General features: G+C 39.9%; 1 protein-coding gene across 3 annotated transcripts in view; it reads left to right on the forward strand.

Moving 5' to 3' along the window:
• The window catches only part of LOC134358317 (2-oxoglutarate dehydrogenase-like, mitochondrial), a 98,547-nt gene extending 92,151 nt beyond the window's left edge, over positions 1–6,396 (forward strand). For all 3 annotated transcript variants that reach the window (XM_063070416.1, XM_063070418.1, XM_063070417.1), the window contains 2 exons: positions 154–308; positions 4,332–6,396. In XM_063070416.1, the coding sequence (XP_062926486.1) occupies positions 154–308; positions 4,332–4,452 (276 nt within the window). In that variant the 3' untranslated portion in view covers positions 4,453–6,396. The remainder of the gene's footprint in view (positions 1–153; positions 309–4,331) is intronic.
• Positions 6,397–17,418: the final 11,022 nt, after the last annotated feature.

The following is a 17,418-nucleotide window of genomic DNA, read 5'->3' on the forward strand; positions in this document are numbered from 1 at the left end:
GACTTTTTCCACTGAGGTTGGATGGGACTACAACCAGAGGTCATGGTTAAGGGTGAAATGTATTTCCTAGGAAGGAAATAAAACTGATAACATTAGTTACTGATTTTAATTTCTCCCCACAGTTGTATCAGTTATCATGTCTTCTGTTTGCAGTTGTCCCCATTCCCATATGACCTGTTGAAAAAAGAAATTGACGGATATCCTGACGCTGACATTGTCTGGTGCCAAGAAGAACACAAAAACATGGGGTATTACAACTATGTGAAGCCTCGATTCAAGACATTGTCACAGTATGAAAAATCAGTTCGGTAAGCACCTAGGTTTAAGCTTATAATTAAATTTCCTTCTTTTGCCGTAAGAAAAAGCTAACTGATGCAAACTAGAGGATGGATCTTGATTAGATTAGGTTTATTAATCACTTGTATATCAAAGCATACAGTAAAATCCATTATTTTCATTACTAATTAACAAATCTGAACATGTACTGGGGCAACCCCCAGCATTGCCATGCTTGCAGCGCCACATAGCATGACAACATTATGCAGCAGAACAACATGTAGTTGATATACAACAAGACAACAACAACAGCAAAACAAATCTTTCCTACCCCCTACCCCCACCCCGACCCCTCATCCTTGGGGCCTGTCGATTATGATCCTTGGTCTTGGAGATCATGATCTTCGTCGTCAGTGCCTTCCAACCTGACCTCCATCCTCAGAGAATCGCTGGAATCTGACATTTGGACCTGCTGTTGACCAATCCTTCAGATTGGTATATGCAGCATGAAGCCCAGTTGGCAAGGTAAAAACTCAATTCCCTTGGTTCACATTCCTTGGAAACATGGTAAAATGTTTACCTTGTTGTAATTCATAACAGTATTGAATCATTTGGCCCATCAAGTCCATGCCATCTCCCAGCAGAATGATTCCATTACTTCCATTCCCTCTTCCCTTCTGTCTCCGTGCCCCTGCAACCTGTTCTCTCACACATATGCCCATCAACACTCTTTGATTCTTCTGGCTATTAACTATATTAAGGAGAATGTAGTGGCTAATTAAGTTTACCTCCATGTCTTTGTGGAAGGAAACCAGAACATCCTGAGGAGGCTCACATGGTCGAGGCGAGAATGCAAAAACTCTGCACTGACATCTTTCTCACCCAGCATCAAACCTGGGTCACTGGAGCTGTAAACCAAAGTAAATGCCATGGGATGTTTACTGCCCACTTGAAAGACATGCCCTCAGTTTAACACCTCTTCCAAAAGACATGTAACAGTGCATTAAAAATGGCAGCCTAAATATTTGCCATGGGTCTTGAACCTAGAATTTTGAGACATACAGGCAGGAGTACAAGCCATTGAGGTACATAATGAAATGTGATTTATTGAAATGTCGTCATGTGCTAGAGCTAGATTGCAAGTTTAACCATTTGTTCTTTCTGCAATTTCAAGTGTTAATATTTGAGCACGAGCTACAGCACAGTACAGGCCCTTCAGCCCACAATGTTGTGCCTATCTTATAACCTACTTTAAGATCAATCTACCCCTTCCCTCCCACATAGCCTTCCATTTTTCTATCATCCATGTGCCTACTTAAGAATTTCTTATGTCCCTAATGTATCTGCCTCTACCACCAACCCTGGCGGTGGCGTCTATGCACTTACCACTCTGTATATAAAGGCTTGCCTCTGACATCCTGCATATACTTTCCTCCAATCACTTTAAAATTATGCCCCTTTGTGTTAGCCATTTCTGCCTTGGGATAATGTCTCTGGCTGTTCCTTTGACCTATGCCTCTTGTACACCTCTATCAAGTCTCTTGTCATCCTCCTTCCTTCCAGAGAGAAAAGTCCATGCTCACTCAATCTATTCCATTTAGTGCTGGCAGTTTTGCCCACACAGTATCCCTTAACTATCTCCAATTTAAAGAATGTTGATTAGAATCCAGGATCATGTTTTAGTTAGTGTTATTTGATAAAACATTTTACCAATATCCTTCTATGTAGGTTAAAAATAAAACCCTACGATTTTTCAGGTAAAAAACCTACAAACCCCATTTCCAGAAAAGTTGGGATATTTTCCAAAATGCAATAAAAACAAAAATCTGTGATATGTTAATTCACGTGAATCTTTATTTAACTGACAAAAGTACAAAGAAAAGATTTTCAATAGTTTTACTCACCAACTTAATTGTATTTTGTAAGTATACACAAATTTAGAATTTGATGGCTGCAACACACTCAACAAAAGTTGGGACAGAGGCATGTTTACTATTGTGTTACATCACCTTTCCTTTTAGTAGCACTTTTTAATCGTTTTGGAACTGAGGATACTAATTGTACTAGATTTGCAAATGGAAATTTTGTCCATTCTTGCTTGATATAAGACTTCAGCTGCTCAACAGTCTGTGGTCTCTGTTGTCTGATTCTCCTCTTCATGATGCGCCATACATTTTCAATAGGAGATAGATCTGGACTGGCAGCAGGCCAGTCAAGCACACACACTCTGTGTCTACAAAGCCACGCTGTTGTAGCCCGTGCAGAATGTGGACTGGCATTGTCCTGCTGGAATAAGCATGGACGTCCCGGGAAGAGATGTCGCCTTGATGGCAACATACGTCTCTCTAAAATCCATATATACGCCTCAGAGTCAATGGTACCTTCACATACATACAACTCACCCATGCTGTGGGCACTGATGCACCCCCATACCATCACAGATGCTGGCTTTTGCACCTTTCGCTGATAACAATCTGGATAGTCGTTTTCATCTTTGGTATGGAAAACTCGATGCCCATTTTTTCCGAAAACTAGCTGAAATGTGGACTCATATGACCATAGCACACAGTTTCACAGTCTTTCGGTCCACCTGAGATGAGCTCGGGCCCAGAGAACTCACCGGCGTTTCTGTATAGAGTTGATGTATGGCTTCCTCCTTGCGTAATACAGTTTCAAGTTGCAATTCTGGATGCAGCGATGGACTGTGTTGAGTGACAATGGTTTTCCAAAGTACTCCTGAGCCCAGGTGGCTATAATTGTCACAGTAGCATGACGGTTTCTTAGGCAGTGCCACCCATCCTTGCTTGCAAAGGCTGAGCCTTTGATGGACGCTACTTTTATACCCAGTCATGATACCTCACCTGCTACCAATTAGCCTGCTTAATGTGGAGTCTTCCAAACCGGTGCTACTTGAATATTCTGTGCACTTTTCAATCTTATTTTAACTGTCCCAACTTTTGTTGAGTGTGTTGCAGCTATCAAATTCTAAATTTGTGTATATTTACAAAATACAATTAAGTTGGTCAGTAAAACTATTGAAAATCTTTTCTTTGTACTGTTGTCAGTTAAATAAAGGTTCACGTGAATTAACGTATCACAGATTTTTGTTTTTATTGCATTTTGGAAAATATCCCAACTTTTCTGGAAATGGGGTTTGTATTTTTTTTTACTTCTGTTCATATGCACTCAGTGGCCACTTTATTAGGTATAGGAGATTCATGGTCTTCTGCTTCTGTAGACTATCCACTTCAAGGTTCAATGTGTGATGCACTTAGAGATGCTGTAATGCACACTGTTGTTACTGTTGCCTTCTTGTCAGCTTGAACCAGTCTGGGCATTCTCCTCTGACCTCTCTCATTAACAAGGTGTTTGTCCCCATAGAACTGCCACTCCTTTTTTTTTTGCACCATTCTCTGTAAACTCTAGAGACTGTTTGGAAAATCTCAGGAGATCTGCAGTTTCCGAGATACTCAAACCGCCTGATCAGAGTTCAAAGTGTGTGTACATTATGCAACCTTGAGATTCGTCTCTTAGCTAGCAGCCACAAAACAAAGAGAACCATCAAACACCCAAAGTGCGGAGGAAAATAAAACAAATGCAAACAATAAGCAAGCAAATAGCGTTCTGAACTGAAGTCCACAAAGAAAGTCTGTCCATATACATTTAGTTCAACGCAGAGTGGAGCAGTGAGCTGAACCAACCTGTCCTTTGCCCCAGGCCCCAATAACCTGACCTTTTCAATCTGGCCCGGCGCCTAAATCGTTGTCCAAACATCGGGTTCAGTCGCCTCGATACGTTCTGGCACCAATGATCATTTCACAGTCAAAGTCACCTAATGCCTATTTATTCCCTATTCTGATGTTTTCTCTGAACAACACTGAACCCCTTGACCATGTCTGCATGCTTTTATGTATTGAGCTGCTGCCATATGATTGGCTGATTAGATAATTGCATTACTGAGCAGGGTGTACAGATATACCTTAGAAAGTGGCCACCGAGTGTGTTTGGAGTGAGAATCAAAATCTGCCATTTGAATTGATTTTATCTTCCCATAGGTATGTTGGTCGTGAACCTGCAGCTGCACCTGCCACAGGTAACAAGAATACACATCTTGGAGAGCTACAGCAAATCATGGACAACTCTTTCAATCTCAAAGCATCTGGGGATATGTTTTAGGTCAAATGGAAGAAGTGGCCATATGATAGGTTTTATTTCAGGGAAATTATACCTTACTGTGCTGTAAAAAAATACTGCAAGTAATTACTGTTGATTTGTATTGTCTTTATCACTGTTATTCATATAAATGTTAACATCATTTATCGTTTTTACTTTGCTACTTGGGATTTAAAACTGCTTTATATGCAAATTGGGGACTAGGCAGGATGTATTCTTCAGTCAATTTATCTATTATAGTTACCATTTTGGGGCTGGCTTGAATAACAGACCATATTAATATTAGCACTGTGCTTCCTTATAAAAAGATCTTTAGTTATACATACAACATTTGAACTTTGCCCGTACAGAAAAGCAACATTGTGTGCCACATTGCTGATAATTAAGGAATATTATATCAGTGTTATAATAACAGGATACTTTCCTCAGACTATGGAGGCTGCAAATAATGATTTTAAAATGTAACATCTTGCATATACTGTATAATTAGGGGATTGACGTAAATACATCTTTTTTTTGTGTGGAAGAATCTATCATCAATGCAAGCACAATTATTCAGGGAGGGGTAAGAGTTTATTTTTAAAAAGTCAGGCAAGGGAATTGCCATCAAGTCTATACAGAATCATTCCATACAGTGGTTTTCTTTAAACCCTTACTGCTCCCTCTTAGTAGAGAAATAGGGACCAGTGAAACACCTTCAATAGATAATAAACTATTGTATGTAATTGTGAATTCAGTTCATTCTGTTAGCAAAATTGACCTGATGAATGCTAGTATCAGATGTCAATGTATATTCATCACCTTTGTCTTTGGAAGAAATCCGGCAAATCATTTACTCTTGTATTTTATTTCTAAATTAGATGCATAAATGTATTTCTGAGTGAGGCAATCTCATGCTCAAAAACAAAATTGGGGATGGTTTTGACTAGCTTTATTGGAGAGGTGCTAACTATCCCTTGTTAATGTACAAAAACATTAGGTCAGTATTCAAACTTGGAAACTTGGTTGAGCCTGTTATCTAGGAACAAAATGATGTCTGTTTTGGGTCTGTAGATCTTGCACCTACAGAGGAATATGATCACAGTTAATTCTATGTAATTGGTTACTGCTGTAGCAGCAGAGATGGGTGAAGGTTAATTGGATGGGGAGTGGCTGCAAAACTTTATCCTGACCTGTAACAGCATGGGGCTGTAAATGTAATCTCACAGTACACGTAAGGATTGGAATACAATTCTGGATATTTTAATTCCCAATGTCACCCTCAACTAACATTGACTAACCTCGAACAGCAAAATAATTGTTTAAACTGCTGTAGAGCTCTTACAGTAATGAGTTGCTTCATCTTATGAGAAAGGTCCAAAATAGAAATTTGACGGAAAAGCTATCCAAACTGTTACTGCAGTGTCTGCTTCTAGTGGTATGGAGATGATTAAATCCAGGTGACACTTTCTGAAAATTAGCGCTTTGCTATATCAGTTAACATTGTAGTCTTGAATGCAATGCAAAATAAAAATGAATTTAGATAGTATACTATATCCTTTGTTTGCTAATTTTAGCAAAAGGTTGATGTAAATATAGTGATTTTAATGGTTTAAAAAGGAAACGTGCATACAAGTTGGTAAAGATATGTCAAAGATTCCATTGAGGCTCTTCAATGTATGAATGGCAAGTGAGAGCTGAGAATAAATATGCATGTGTAGGTGACAAAGAAACAACTGACAGGCATTTTTACACTAAAAGATTGATGCAGCCATGTAGGGTGTGCAGTGTATTTCCACTGGTGTTGGGGAAATGGACAATTTAAAAGCTGTATTTCTGCTGATTGTTTATACACGTAGAGCCAGCTGTTCAAATTGTGATTATTCAGCTATGAGATCTATCTGTATCAAGCTATTGGTCAACCCTTTTCTTCTTGTGCATTAAAGTCTGTTTTTGTTTAATCATTTCTAGTTGATTATTTTAACATATGCCAGCCATGATATCTGGAAAGAAAGCACTGTGGTGGCCTAATATCTGAATAGAAACATTCTTGCATTAGTTTTCCTCCAGAAAATAGACAAAGCCGAAATGAAATAAAAGGAAAGTTCCTCATCCATTTTAACATGTCCATCCAAAATAAAACTTCTATCTGGAAGTTTTGACATGAAGCCATTCCCTACTTGTGAAATCAGTGCACTTTCTGGATACTGTTTACAACCGTATGTTGGATGTTGGATTCATCTTGTCTGCAAAACTCATCACAGTTATACTGAAATGCAAACAAAGGTCACAGAAACATGATTGATGCCAAAACCTACAGTTTCCAGAAATCAATGTATCATGTCAATTACAGTAATTGAGCTTGGCCTCAGAATCAAAACTCCTTTAAATTAGATAGTATTTTTCCCCTATAATTATTTTATTTCAAAAAATAATTTTAATATTGAAACTCTCATATAAAGGTGGATATGGAAGCATGAAAAATTGGTTATTCTAATCATGTACAAGATCGTGCAACATTATAATTGTAAATAAGCTAGTCTTGAATATTTGGGACACATTATTTGGAAGACAACATAAAGTAGGAAGCGTGACAGAAAAGAAGTGTACTAAAGGAAATGTGTCAAATGAGATTAAATATAGTTATAAGACTACATTTTTATCTTGTTAAATATTTTATTACTAATAAGTGTTAAATATAATTAAAAAATAAAATACCATTAAGTTCTAGATTTACAAAATTACAAATGATTTTTTTCTTCATTTCAGTCTACTTCAAATTTTTGGTTTTAATGAAAAACTTTTTAGTGCCAGGAAATGAATAATACATCCAACATTCAGAGAAGACCTTTTACAGTATAAAGGCAAGTGAGTCATTAAGGAACCCTTTTCTGTAAGTTACTCAGTTGTCAATAGATTACACTTAGTGGTTTACCTGTTAACAGTGGTATTCCCAAATCTTTTAGAATTTACCCTTTTGGATGAATCAAGCCATGAAAAGGAAAGGTCTTGAGTTTGTGTGAAGATTGTACAAATCTTATTTTAGAAGACTTATACAATGAACTAACAAGAAATACTTGTTTATAATATCCTCCTTAAAAACATTTAAATGTCAAGGACTTGCTTTGAAGAACACTAGAAAAAAAATTGTAAAAGAGTTGCAATTGAAGCTTTAATGATACTAAATGCCAGGGTGAAAATCAGTGCATTTCAAATAGACATTTTCTTTGTTATTTTTGAATGATGATCTTGTTATAGTATCTGCCAAAGCTGTTATTTCTGCCATTGTTCAAATTAAACAACACTGGATTTGGAGGGAGAAAAAGCTTTGAACAAGTTGGTTGCTATGTAATTGAAATGATACTTCCCTTAGAGAAACGAGATCATAGATACTGGAATCTGCAGTAAAGAAAAACACACTGCTTTAGGAACTCAGCATATCAACCTGTATCTGGTGGGGGGATCATCAAAGATTCTACATCAGGTCTTCTCCCTACACTCAAAATTCACTGGGACCGTTTCTGACACTTCCTCTTTCTGAATCTTTCTCCAACCCAAGAGACCAACTATCAATGATACTTTAAACCCAATGACTGCCAATACTTCTCTTGCTCATCAAGGAGGTCGGTTGTTAGACATAACCTAGTGAATAAACATTAACAGAAATCTGTTAAAACATAAAAATAGTAGAAAGAGACATCTAGTTTAAGATGGTGCTGATGCCCAGAGACTACTTATAGGTGGCAAACAAAATAAAGAAAACTACTAAATACTTTATTAATAATGATCACTGCTAACAATGGAGAGGTGGGGTCGAGGTGACCCCGAGAGTGAGAAAAGACCTGATGTTTGATTGATTTAACACCAGGCTGAATTGGATAGGTTAAGTATGGGCCAAATTGTGGTGGTAGGGTCCAGGGCCTAAAGCGGTTTGAGAACAAGGAACAATCCGATGTTTGGATGATTTAGGTGCTGGGCCAGATTGAAGAGGTCAGGAGGCCAGGGACGGGCCAGTTAGGCAAGCTGCTCTGCCATGTCTACTCAGCTCTGCTCTGAACTGAGGCTGTGTCCTGCTCCGGCTGCAGTGATACCTGGTTTTCTTTCTTTCATAAAATATCAGTTCTGAATGATATTTTGTTTACTTTTATTGTTTGCAAGATTAGTTTGTTTTTTTCTCTCTGCACATTAAATGTTTGACAGGTTTTTAAAAATAGGTTCTTTTGGGGTTTCTTTGTTTTGTGCCTGCCTGTAAAGAGACAAATCTCGAGGTTGTGTAATGTATACATGCTTTGATAATAAATGTACTTGGAACCTTAAAACAAAATTTAGCAATTTGAAAAGTAAATCAGTACCATCATTAAAGTCCAATTATTTTCCAAATCTCTAAAGGTTTACACTAGGTGGTTTCCCAGATATTAATTTAGAAATGTTAAGGGGACTATTAAGGTGAACAAATTACTTATTTCTCACGGGGATTAATGTGAAACATCTGAAAAGTAATTATAGCAAAGTTGACCATTTTTGTTTTGGTTTAGTACCTCATAAAAGGCAGCATGGTAGCATCGCAGTTAGCGCAACACTATTACAACTCCAGCAATCACTGACGTGGTTTTGACTCCACTGCTGCATGTAAGCAGTTCATGCGTTCTCCATGTGACCACGTGGGTTTCCTCCGGGTGCTCTAGATTTCACCCACATCACAGGGGTTAACATAGGCCAGTCATGTTATCATACCTGTTGGTACATTAATTGGTTATTGTGAAAATGTACCATGATTAGGCTAGGATTAAATTGGGGGATTGCTGAGCAGCACAGCTCGAAGGGTCAGAAGGGCCTACTTTACGCTGTGTCTCAATAAAAAAAAGTTAAATAATAACAACAAAAAATGGCAGCAATACTTTGCAGTTTCATCAATGAAAAAATGCCTAAGTTTGGTTTGTATAAGCTTATCCATTTAGACATAACTCATCAAAGCATCCCAATGAAAAGATGAATTAAATGGGCCCTGGGCCCCTCTTGAGTAATGTTATGTAACAGTAACAAACACATTGCAGGCAACTACAGTATACTTGGCTTAAGGCGCAAAGTCTTTGAGGATAGGTAACTTTCAGAAGTAACTCTACCCTCTAACAACAATATCCATGGGAACAAGTGAGCACAACAAAGCAATAATAACAAGATGCGCATGATCAGGGACACGGTGCTTGAAATGATGGCAAGAATTCCGGCACCGTCTGTAAGGACTTTGTACGTTCTCCCTGTGAACTGCATGGGTTTCCTCCAAGTGCTCCAATTTCCTCCCACAGACTAGTCAGTTGGTTAACTGGTCATTGTAACTTGTCCTGCGATTAGGCTAGCATGAAATAAGTGGGTTGCTGGTGGTGCAGCTTATTGGGGTGAAAGAGCTGGTTCTGCACTGTATCTCTGAATGAATGACTAAATACAGTACTGTGCAAAAGTCTTAGGCACAAATATAGCTAAGGTGCCTAAGACTTGCACAGTACTGTATTTGAAAACGTCAAGCTGAAAGCAAGTTTGTAAATCTGGCAGGAGCTAAGGATATTGAGAATGGTGAGAGTGGGGTACTGCGGGAGGAATGTGGAGCATTTGGCAGAGGAAGAGTGCCAGGGCAGGAGGGTGGTGAAGGTGCAGTCACAGCCAGCTCTGAGACACCAGGTAAGGTCATATGATTCCAAACAATTGGTTTATTGATCATTATAGCTTGTCTTGCTGGTGCTTCCCTCTCCCTTCCCATTTTCCCAACCAGGATTTACACCTCCCTGCCCCATTCCCAATCTCAGTCCCCAATAGAGACCTATATCAGAATCAGGTTTATCTTCATTCACATGTCATGAAATTAGGTCAGGGTTAATTGGGGTTATCAGGGGTTGCTGGGGTGTTGCAGCTTGAAAGGACAAAAGGACCCACTCCGCCCTGTAGTACTAAATAAGACCATAAGACAAAGGAGCAGAAGTCGGCCATTCGGCCCATCAAGTCTGCTCCGCCATTTTATCATGAGCTGATCCATTCTCCCATTTTGTCCCACTCCCCTGCTTTCTCACCATAACCTTTGATGCCCTGGCTACTCAAATACCTATCAATCTCTGCCTTAAATACACCCAATGACTTGGCCTCCACTGCCGCCCGTGGCAACAAATTCCATAGATTCACCACCTCCTGGCTAAAAAAATTTCTTCGCATTTCTGTTCTGAATGGGCGCCCTTCAATCCTTAAGTCATGCTCTCTTGTACTAGACTCCCCCATCATGGGAAACAACTTCGCCACATCTACTCTGTCCATGCCTTTCAACATTTGAAATGTTTCTATGAGGTCTCCCCTCATTCTTCTAAACTCCAAGGAATACAGTCCAAATAAATAAATAAAATAGCCATACTTTATTGATCCTGGGGGAAATTGGTTTTCGTTACAGTTGCACCATAAATAATAAATAGTAATAAAACCATAAATAGTTAAATAGTAATATGTAAATTATGCCAGGAAATAAATCCAGGACCAGTCTATTGGCTCAGGGTGTCTGACCCTCCAAGGGAGGAGTTGTAAAGTTTGATGGCCACAGGCAGGAATGACTTCCTATGACGCTCTGTGTTGCATCTCGGTGGAATGAGTCTCTGGCTGAATGTACTCCTGTGCCCAACCAGTACATTATGTAGTGGATGGGAGACATTGTCCAAAATGGCATGCAACTTGGACAGCATCCTCTTTTCAGACACCACCGTCAGAGAGTCTAGTTCCATCCCCACAACATCACTGGCCTTATGAATGAGTTTGTTGATTCTGTTGGTGTCTGCTACCCTCAGCCTACCGCCCCAGCACACAACAGCAAACATGATAGCACTGGCCACCACAGACTCGTAGAACATCCTCAGCATCGTCCGGCAGATGTTAAAGGACCTCAGTTTCCTCAGGAAATAGAGACGGCTATTCCCTTAAAATATTCCTTTGCCAGCGTTATCGCATGAATGAACAAAGGTGTTAGCCAGGTGCATGGTTAAACAGGTAATTAGTATGCATTTAATAACTACTTGTATCTTCTATTTATTGTTAGCACACAAAACATTTTCCTCAACTTTTAGGAAAAGATTCACTCCACAGCTCACCAGCTCTGCACTGACATGGTAAATATTCACAAACATTCTATTATCAATTGAGCAGGTTACCTGATTCAAACCCTGCAAAAGATATCACATAAATCAGCAGAGTTGCTAACAAATTTTATCACAGGAATTGGAACTATCAAATGTAAATTTAATAACACCCCACTATAGGAATGGTGTTGAGCTTTAGAGAGGGTGCAGAAGAAGCTTACCAGAAACTGCCTGGGTTGGACAAACTAGGGATGTTTCCTCTGGAGCGCTGGAGGCTGAGAGAGGCATAGGTAGAGTAGATGGCCAGTTGCTTTGTTCCAAAGATGAAACATCTAATACCAGAGGGTATGCATTTCAGGTGAAGGGTAATTTTAAAGGAGATGTAAGGGACAAGCTTTTAAGACAGAGTGGTGGCTGCCTGGAATTTGCTGGGATGGTGGTAGAGACTTTTAGAGATATTTAGATAGGGACGTGAATGTGAGGAAAGAGGAAGGAAATGGATATTGTGTAAGCGAATGGAATTAGTTTAGTTGGCCATTGGATTAATAATTTATTTGATTTGACACAACATTGTGGGCCAAGGTCCTTGTTCCTGTTCCTGTACTGTTCTCTGTTCTATGTTCTGACATGAACTGTTAGCAACAGTAGACAAAGACCAGCAAGAAAAGCCAAAAATAAATTTAATAAATATTAAAGCTGTAAAAATGCATGATAATATTGAATAACAATGTACAAAGAATCTTGTACAGTTTTGAGAATAAATGTACAGTAGATTATTTTTAATATATAATAGAGGAACTCAGCAGGCCATGCAGCATCTATGGAAAAAAGTAGTTGCCATTTCGGGCCAAAACCCTTCAGCAGGACTGGAGAAAAAAAGCTGAGGAGTAGATTTGAAAGGTGGGCGAAGGGGAGAGAGAAAAGCCAGACGATAGGTGAAACTTGGAGGGGGAGGGATGAAGCAAACAGCTAGGAAGTTGATTGGTGAAAGAGAAGGCCATGGGAGAAAGAAAAAAGGGGGAGGAGGAGCACAAGAGGGAGGCAATGGACAGGCAAGGCGATAACATGAAAGAGGGACAAGGGGATGGGAAATGGTGAAGTTGGGGGAGGCATTACTGGAAGTTTGAGAAATCGATGTTCATGCCATCAGGTTTGAGGCTACCCAAACGGAATATAAGGTGTTGTTCCTCCAACCTAAGTGTGGCCTTATCCTGACAGTGGATGAGGCTATGGATGGACATATTGGAATGGGAATGGGAAGTGGAATTAAAATGGATGGGGCCACTGGGAGACCCCACTTTTTCTGGAGAACAGAGTGTAGATGCTCGGCGAAGTGGTCTCCCAATCTACGTCGGGTCTCACCGACATACAAGAGCCCACACCGGGAGCACTGAACATAGTATATGATCCCAACAGATTCTCAGATGAAATGTCGCCTCACCTGGAAGGACTGTTTGGGGCACTGAATGGTAGTGCGAGAGGAAGTGTAGGATAGGTGTAGCACTTGTTCTGCTTGCAAGGATAAGTGCCAGGAGGGAGATCAGTGAGGAGGGATGAATGAACAAGGGAGTCACGCAGGGAGCTATCCCTGCAGAAAGCAGAAATTGGGGGGGAGGGAAAGATCTGTTTGGTGGGATCCGATTGGAGGTGGTGGAAATTTCAGAGAATTATTGATGTTTCGTGCCAAGACACTTCATCAGGACTGGAAAGGAAGGGGGAAGAAGCAGGAATAAGATGGCGGGGGAGTACAAGTTGGCAGGTGATAGGTGTGGGGAAAGGTGGGTGGCTGAGGGAAGGGAAGGTCTGAATAAATAATCTGATAGGAGAGGTCCCACCAGCGCCTTATAGAGCCTCAACATCACATCCCTGCTCCTATACTCTATTCCTCTAGAAATGAATGCCAACATTGCATTCGCCTTCTTCACCGCCGACTCAACCTGGAGGTTAACCTTAAGGGTATCCTGTACGAGGACTCCCAAGTCCCGTTGCATCTCAGAACTATGAATTCTTTCCCCATTTGAAAGGCATGGACGGAGTGGATGTGGCAAAGTTGTTTCCCATGATGGGGGAGTCTAGTACAAGAGGGCATGACTTAAGGATTGAAGGGCGCCCATTCAGAACAGAAATGTAAAGAAATTTTTTTAGTCAGAGGGTGGTGAATCTATGGAATTTGTTGCCACGGGCAGCAGTGGAGGCCAAGTCATTGGGTGTATTTAAGGCAGAGATTGATAGGTATCTGAGTAGCCAGGGCATCAAAGGTTATGGTGAGAAAGCAGGTGGAGTGGGACTAAATGGGAGAATGGATCAGCTCATGATAAAATAGTGGAGCAGACTCAATGGGCCGAATGGCCGACTTCTGCTCCTTTGTCTTATGGTCTTATAGAGACTGGACCATGGGAGAAAGAGAAAGAGGAGTAGCACCAGATGGAGGTGATGGGCGGGTGAGGATAAAAGAAGGGGTAAGAGCCTTCATTGTGTACAACGTTTTGTGTGTGTTGCTCAGAATTTCCAGCACCTGCAGAATCTCTTGTGTTTATTATTGTTGTAGTTCTCTTTGTAGAACTAGGAAAATGTTGTTGAAGTGTTACTAGATTTAACTTATGAACAGATGCATATTTGTTGCCTTAAAAATATTAAATTTATACACAAAAACATCCAGCAGTTGTTTTACATTGCTGATTTATGAAATCTATTGCATGTATAGCTGGACCTTGAGTCCAGTATTAATGTAATCCATACCAAATTAAACCAGCATTTTGTGTGTGTTACTCTGGATTCCCGGCATCTGCAAAATCTCGTACATTTATGCCTATCTCGTAGGCCTCCCTAGGTCAGAATCGACCATGAATGTAGCATTCTAGCTGTCTAGGTACGCAGGCAGGGCGGTACCGTGTGGAGAGCAAGCTGTTACCCACTCCACACATCTGATGAATCCAGAGGAACAGCAGAGAACAATACGGTTTGGTACCAGCAGCTTCATAGGAGTTGCCAGTCAGCATTGAACTCAATGTAGGACTGCTTCCGGGATGCCAGCTTCAGACTTTTCCTTTGGAATTTATTCCGGAACCCTTCCCCATGAGTGGGTATAGCCATAAGGCAATCAGGTTTGTGATCAGCATTTTCCTTCGCCTCGATGAGCTGCCAACCGTGGCTGTTGAGCCCCATCTACCCAAAGCAACTGGTTTTAAGGCAGCAGTAATCCACCTTTTCCCTTCTCCTGTCAGTAGAAATGATTCTGCCAGACTTAGTAGCTAAGCCACACTGGGAGGCCAGGAGTTGGACGTGGTTGTCAGAGGCGATTTGAAGTGCACACCATTGGGGTGTTTAATAGGTAATGGAGCTTACTCCATTACCACCTCCTTCACTTGGCTATAACAACCTTAAAGAATCTTATGCCTATCTAGGAATTTCTTAAAATAATCTATATTGTAAATAATACAGATTTTCATGTTGTGTATAGTAAATCTGGTTAGAAAGCTTTCCATATATTGCCTTTGAAAATGAAGGTGCTGGTGATGGGGTTTGATATCACAGAGAAATGAAATGGCTGCATAGGTGCTGATATAAACATTGATCCAAGTGGTTGTAAGCTCTTCTAATTCCACTGTCCTCCTTAATGTTACTGTATCCCCAGAAGCACACAGCAACCTTGTAATAAAGTCCTAACCATCTGTCATTCTCCATGTATTAAATATACCATGTTGCAATTAAACAGATGAAGATTAAATATTCAAGATCCATATTTTGTTGAATAGAGGCATGAAAGGGAATGGGTAATTTAATGAATAAATCTGTTACTTCTTTCCCCTCAATGTGGAAAAACAATACATGTCATCAGAGGGAACCTGTTCCGTATTTCATTCACCTAGGCAAAAAGCTGTGAACCAGAGTTTATGTGCTATGAATGATAACATCTTTATACAGCTTAAAATGCAGATGGGACGGTTGTTTGAATTTTAAAATGTAATTCGTGTCCATCAAAAGTACTTTGAACATGAAAGAAAGAGTTGCTCTGTGTTGCCATGGAAATTGACATGTTGACTGCATGATTGAAAAGATCAGAGTTCATTCTGACATATGTTTAGTAAACCGTAAAGTAACACCAAAGGAGAATAAATTACTTTGATTTTAACAGCTAATATAATGACCTGCAAGTCAAAACTAAACCAAATGTTCGATCAAATCAAACAACATTACTGGTAAACTAGATAATTGAGCAAAACAGTCAGGATGATCTGTGCTTTGGTAAGATGTACTGTTGGCAGTATCCTGACAGGTTCCATCATGGTCTGGTATAGCAACTCAAATGCACAAAAATACAAGAATCTGCAGAGAGTAGTGGACTCTTGCCTAATACATCATGAGCATATCTTCACATTCAGTGGTATTTACAGGAAGCACTGCCTCAAGAAAGCAACATCTATCATCAAAGATACCCACTATCTGGACCATTCCATTTTTTGAAGCTACCGTTGGGCAGGAGGCTTGAAGACCCACATCACCAAGTTCAAGAACAGCTGCTTCCCTTCAATCATTCAGTTCTTGAACCAACTTCTATGCCACTAATCACCAGAGTTGAGCAAAACTATGATCACTTTGAACTAAAATGGACATATTTTCTCACTGTGTTCTTTCTTGTAAAAATGCATGTAGTTTAATTTGTTTTTTTTTTGTGAATGCTACTTATATGATGCTATGCGCCTGTGATGCTGCTGTAAGTTTTTCATTGTCCTTGTGCATTTGACATTAAATTCAACCTTGATCTTAAAGCTTGACCTATGGCTCAAGAAAATAAGATGCCACAGTAGTGTAGTGGTTAGCATGACATTATTACAGTTCAGTGCATCGGAATCTGGAGTTCAATCCCAACATCCTCTGCAAGGAGTATCTGTATGTCTTTCCTGTGACATGAGTAGATTTTCTATGGATCCTCTAGTTTGCTCACACAGTCCAAAGACATACCAGGTCATTGTAACCTGTCCTGTGATTAGATTAGAGTTAAGTGAGGGTTGTCTGGGTTTACTGGGCAATGTGCCTCAAAGGGCTGGTAGTGCCTATTCTGCTCCATGTCTCTAAATAGAATAAAATCTTAAAATTCTGAATTTCAATGGCAGCCCTTTTTGAAGGTGTGGTTTTGCCCAAATTCCCTCATACACTGTAACACAGATTTCTTCTTCAACAATTCTTCAACTTTATACATTTTCAAGAAGAAAAATTCAAGCAAGAAATTTGTTGGATTGATGTTTATTTGTTGAGAATTATCGTATGGTGTAACCACAAAAACTATTAGGTACTGTGAATTAAATTTTAAAATGTTGACTATTCTGAAACAGATTTATATTCAGTGACCATTTCATTAGGTACCTCCAATATGTTAGCTGCTGTAGCCCACCCCTTTGAAGGTTTGACATGTTGTGCATTCAGAGATGGTCTTCTACACACCACTGTTGTAATGTGTGGTAATTTGCCTTTTTGTCATCTTGAACCGGTCTGGCCATTCTCTTCTGACCTCTCTCATTAACAAGGTGTTTTCTCCTTCAAAACTGCTGTTCAGTGAATTTGTTCACACCATATTCTGTTCACATTTCTTCCCAATTCTTGTTTCGCCTAAATAATAACTGAAACTCTAGATCATGCTTTTATGCATTGAAATGCTACCACATGATTGGCTGATTAGATATTTGCATTAATGAACAGATGTACCTAATAAAGTGGCCACTGAGTGTAAATGAGTTGGGTCCTGTAACTTATGGATCTACTTCCTTTAGAGCAATGACAACCCCCCATCGCCTTAGTATTACGCATTGATCTGTTGTTTGTGCATGCGCTATTGTCTAGGCCAGTGCGTTGTTGTCTCCCCCTCCCCCACTCTCTCCCCTACCCC

Source organism: Mobula hypostoma, chromosome 18 (genome assembly GCF_963921235.1).
Source record: "Mobula hypostoma chromosome 18, sMobHyp1.1, whole genome shotgun sequence".
Lineage (NCBI taxonomy): Eukaryota > Metazoa > Chordata > Chondrichthyes > Myliobatiformes > Myliobatidae > Mobula > Mobula hypostoma.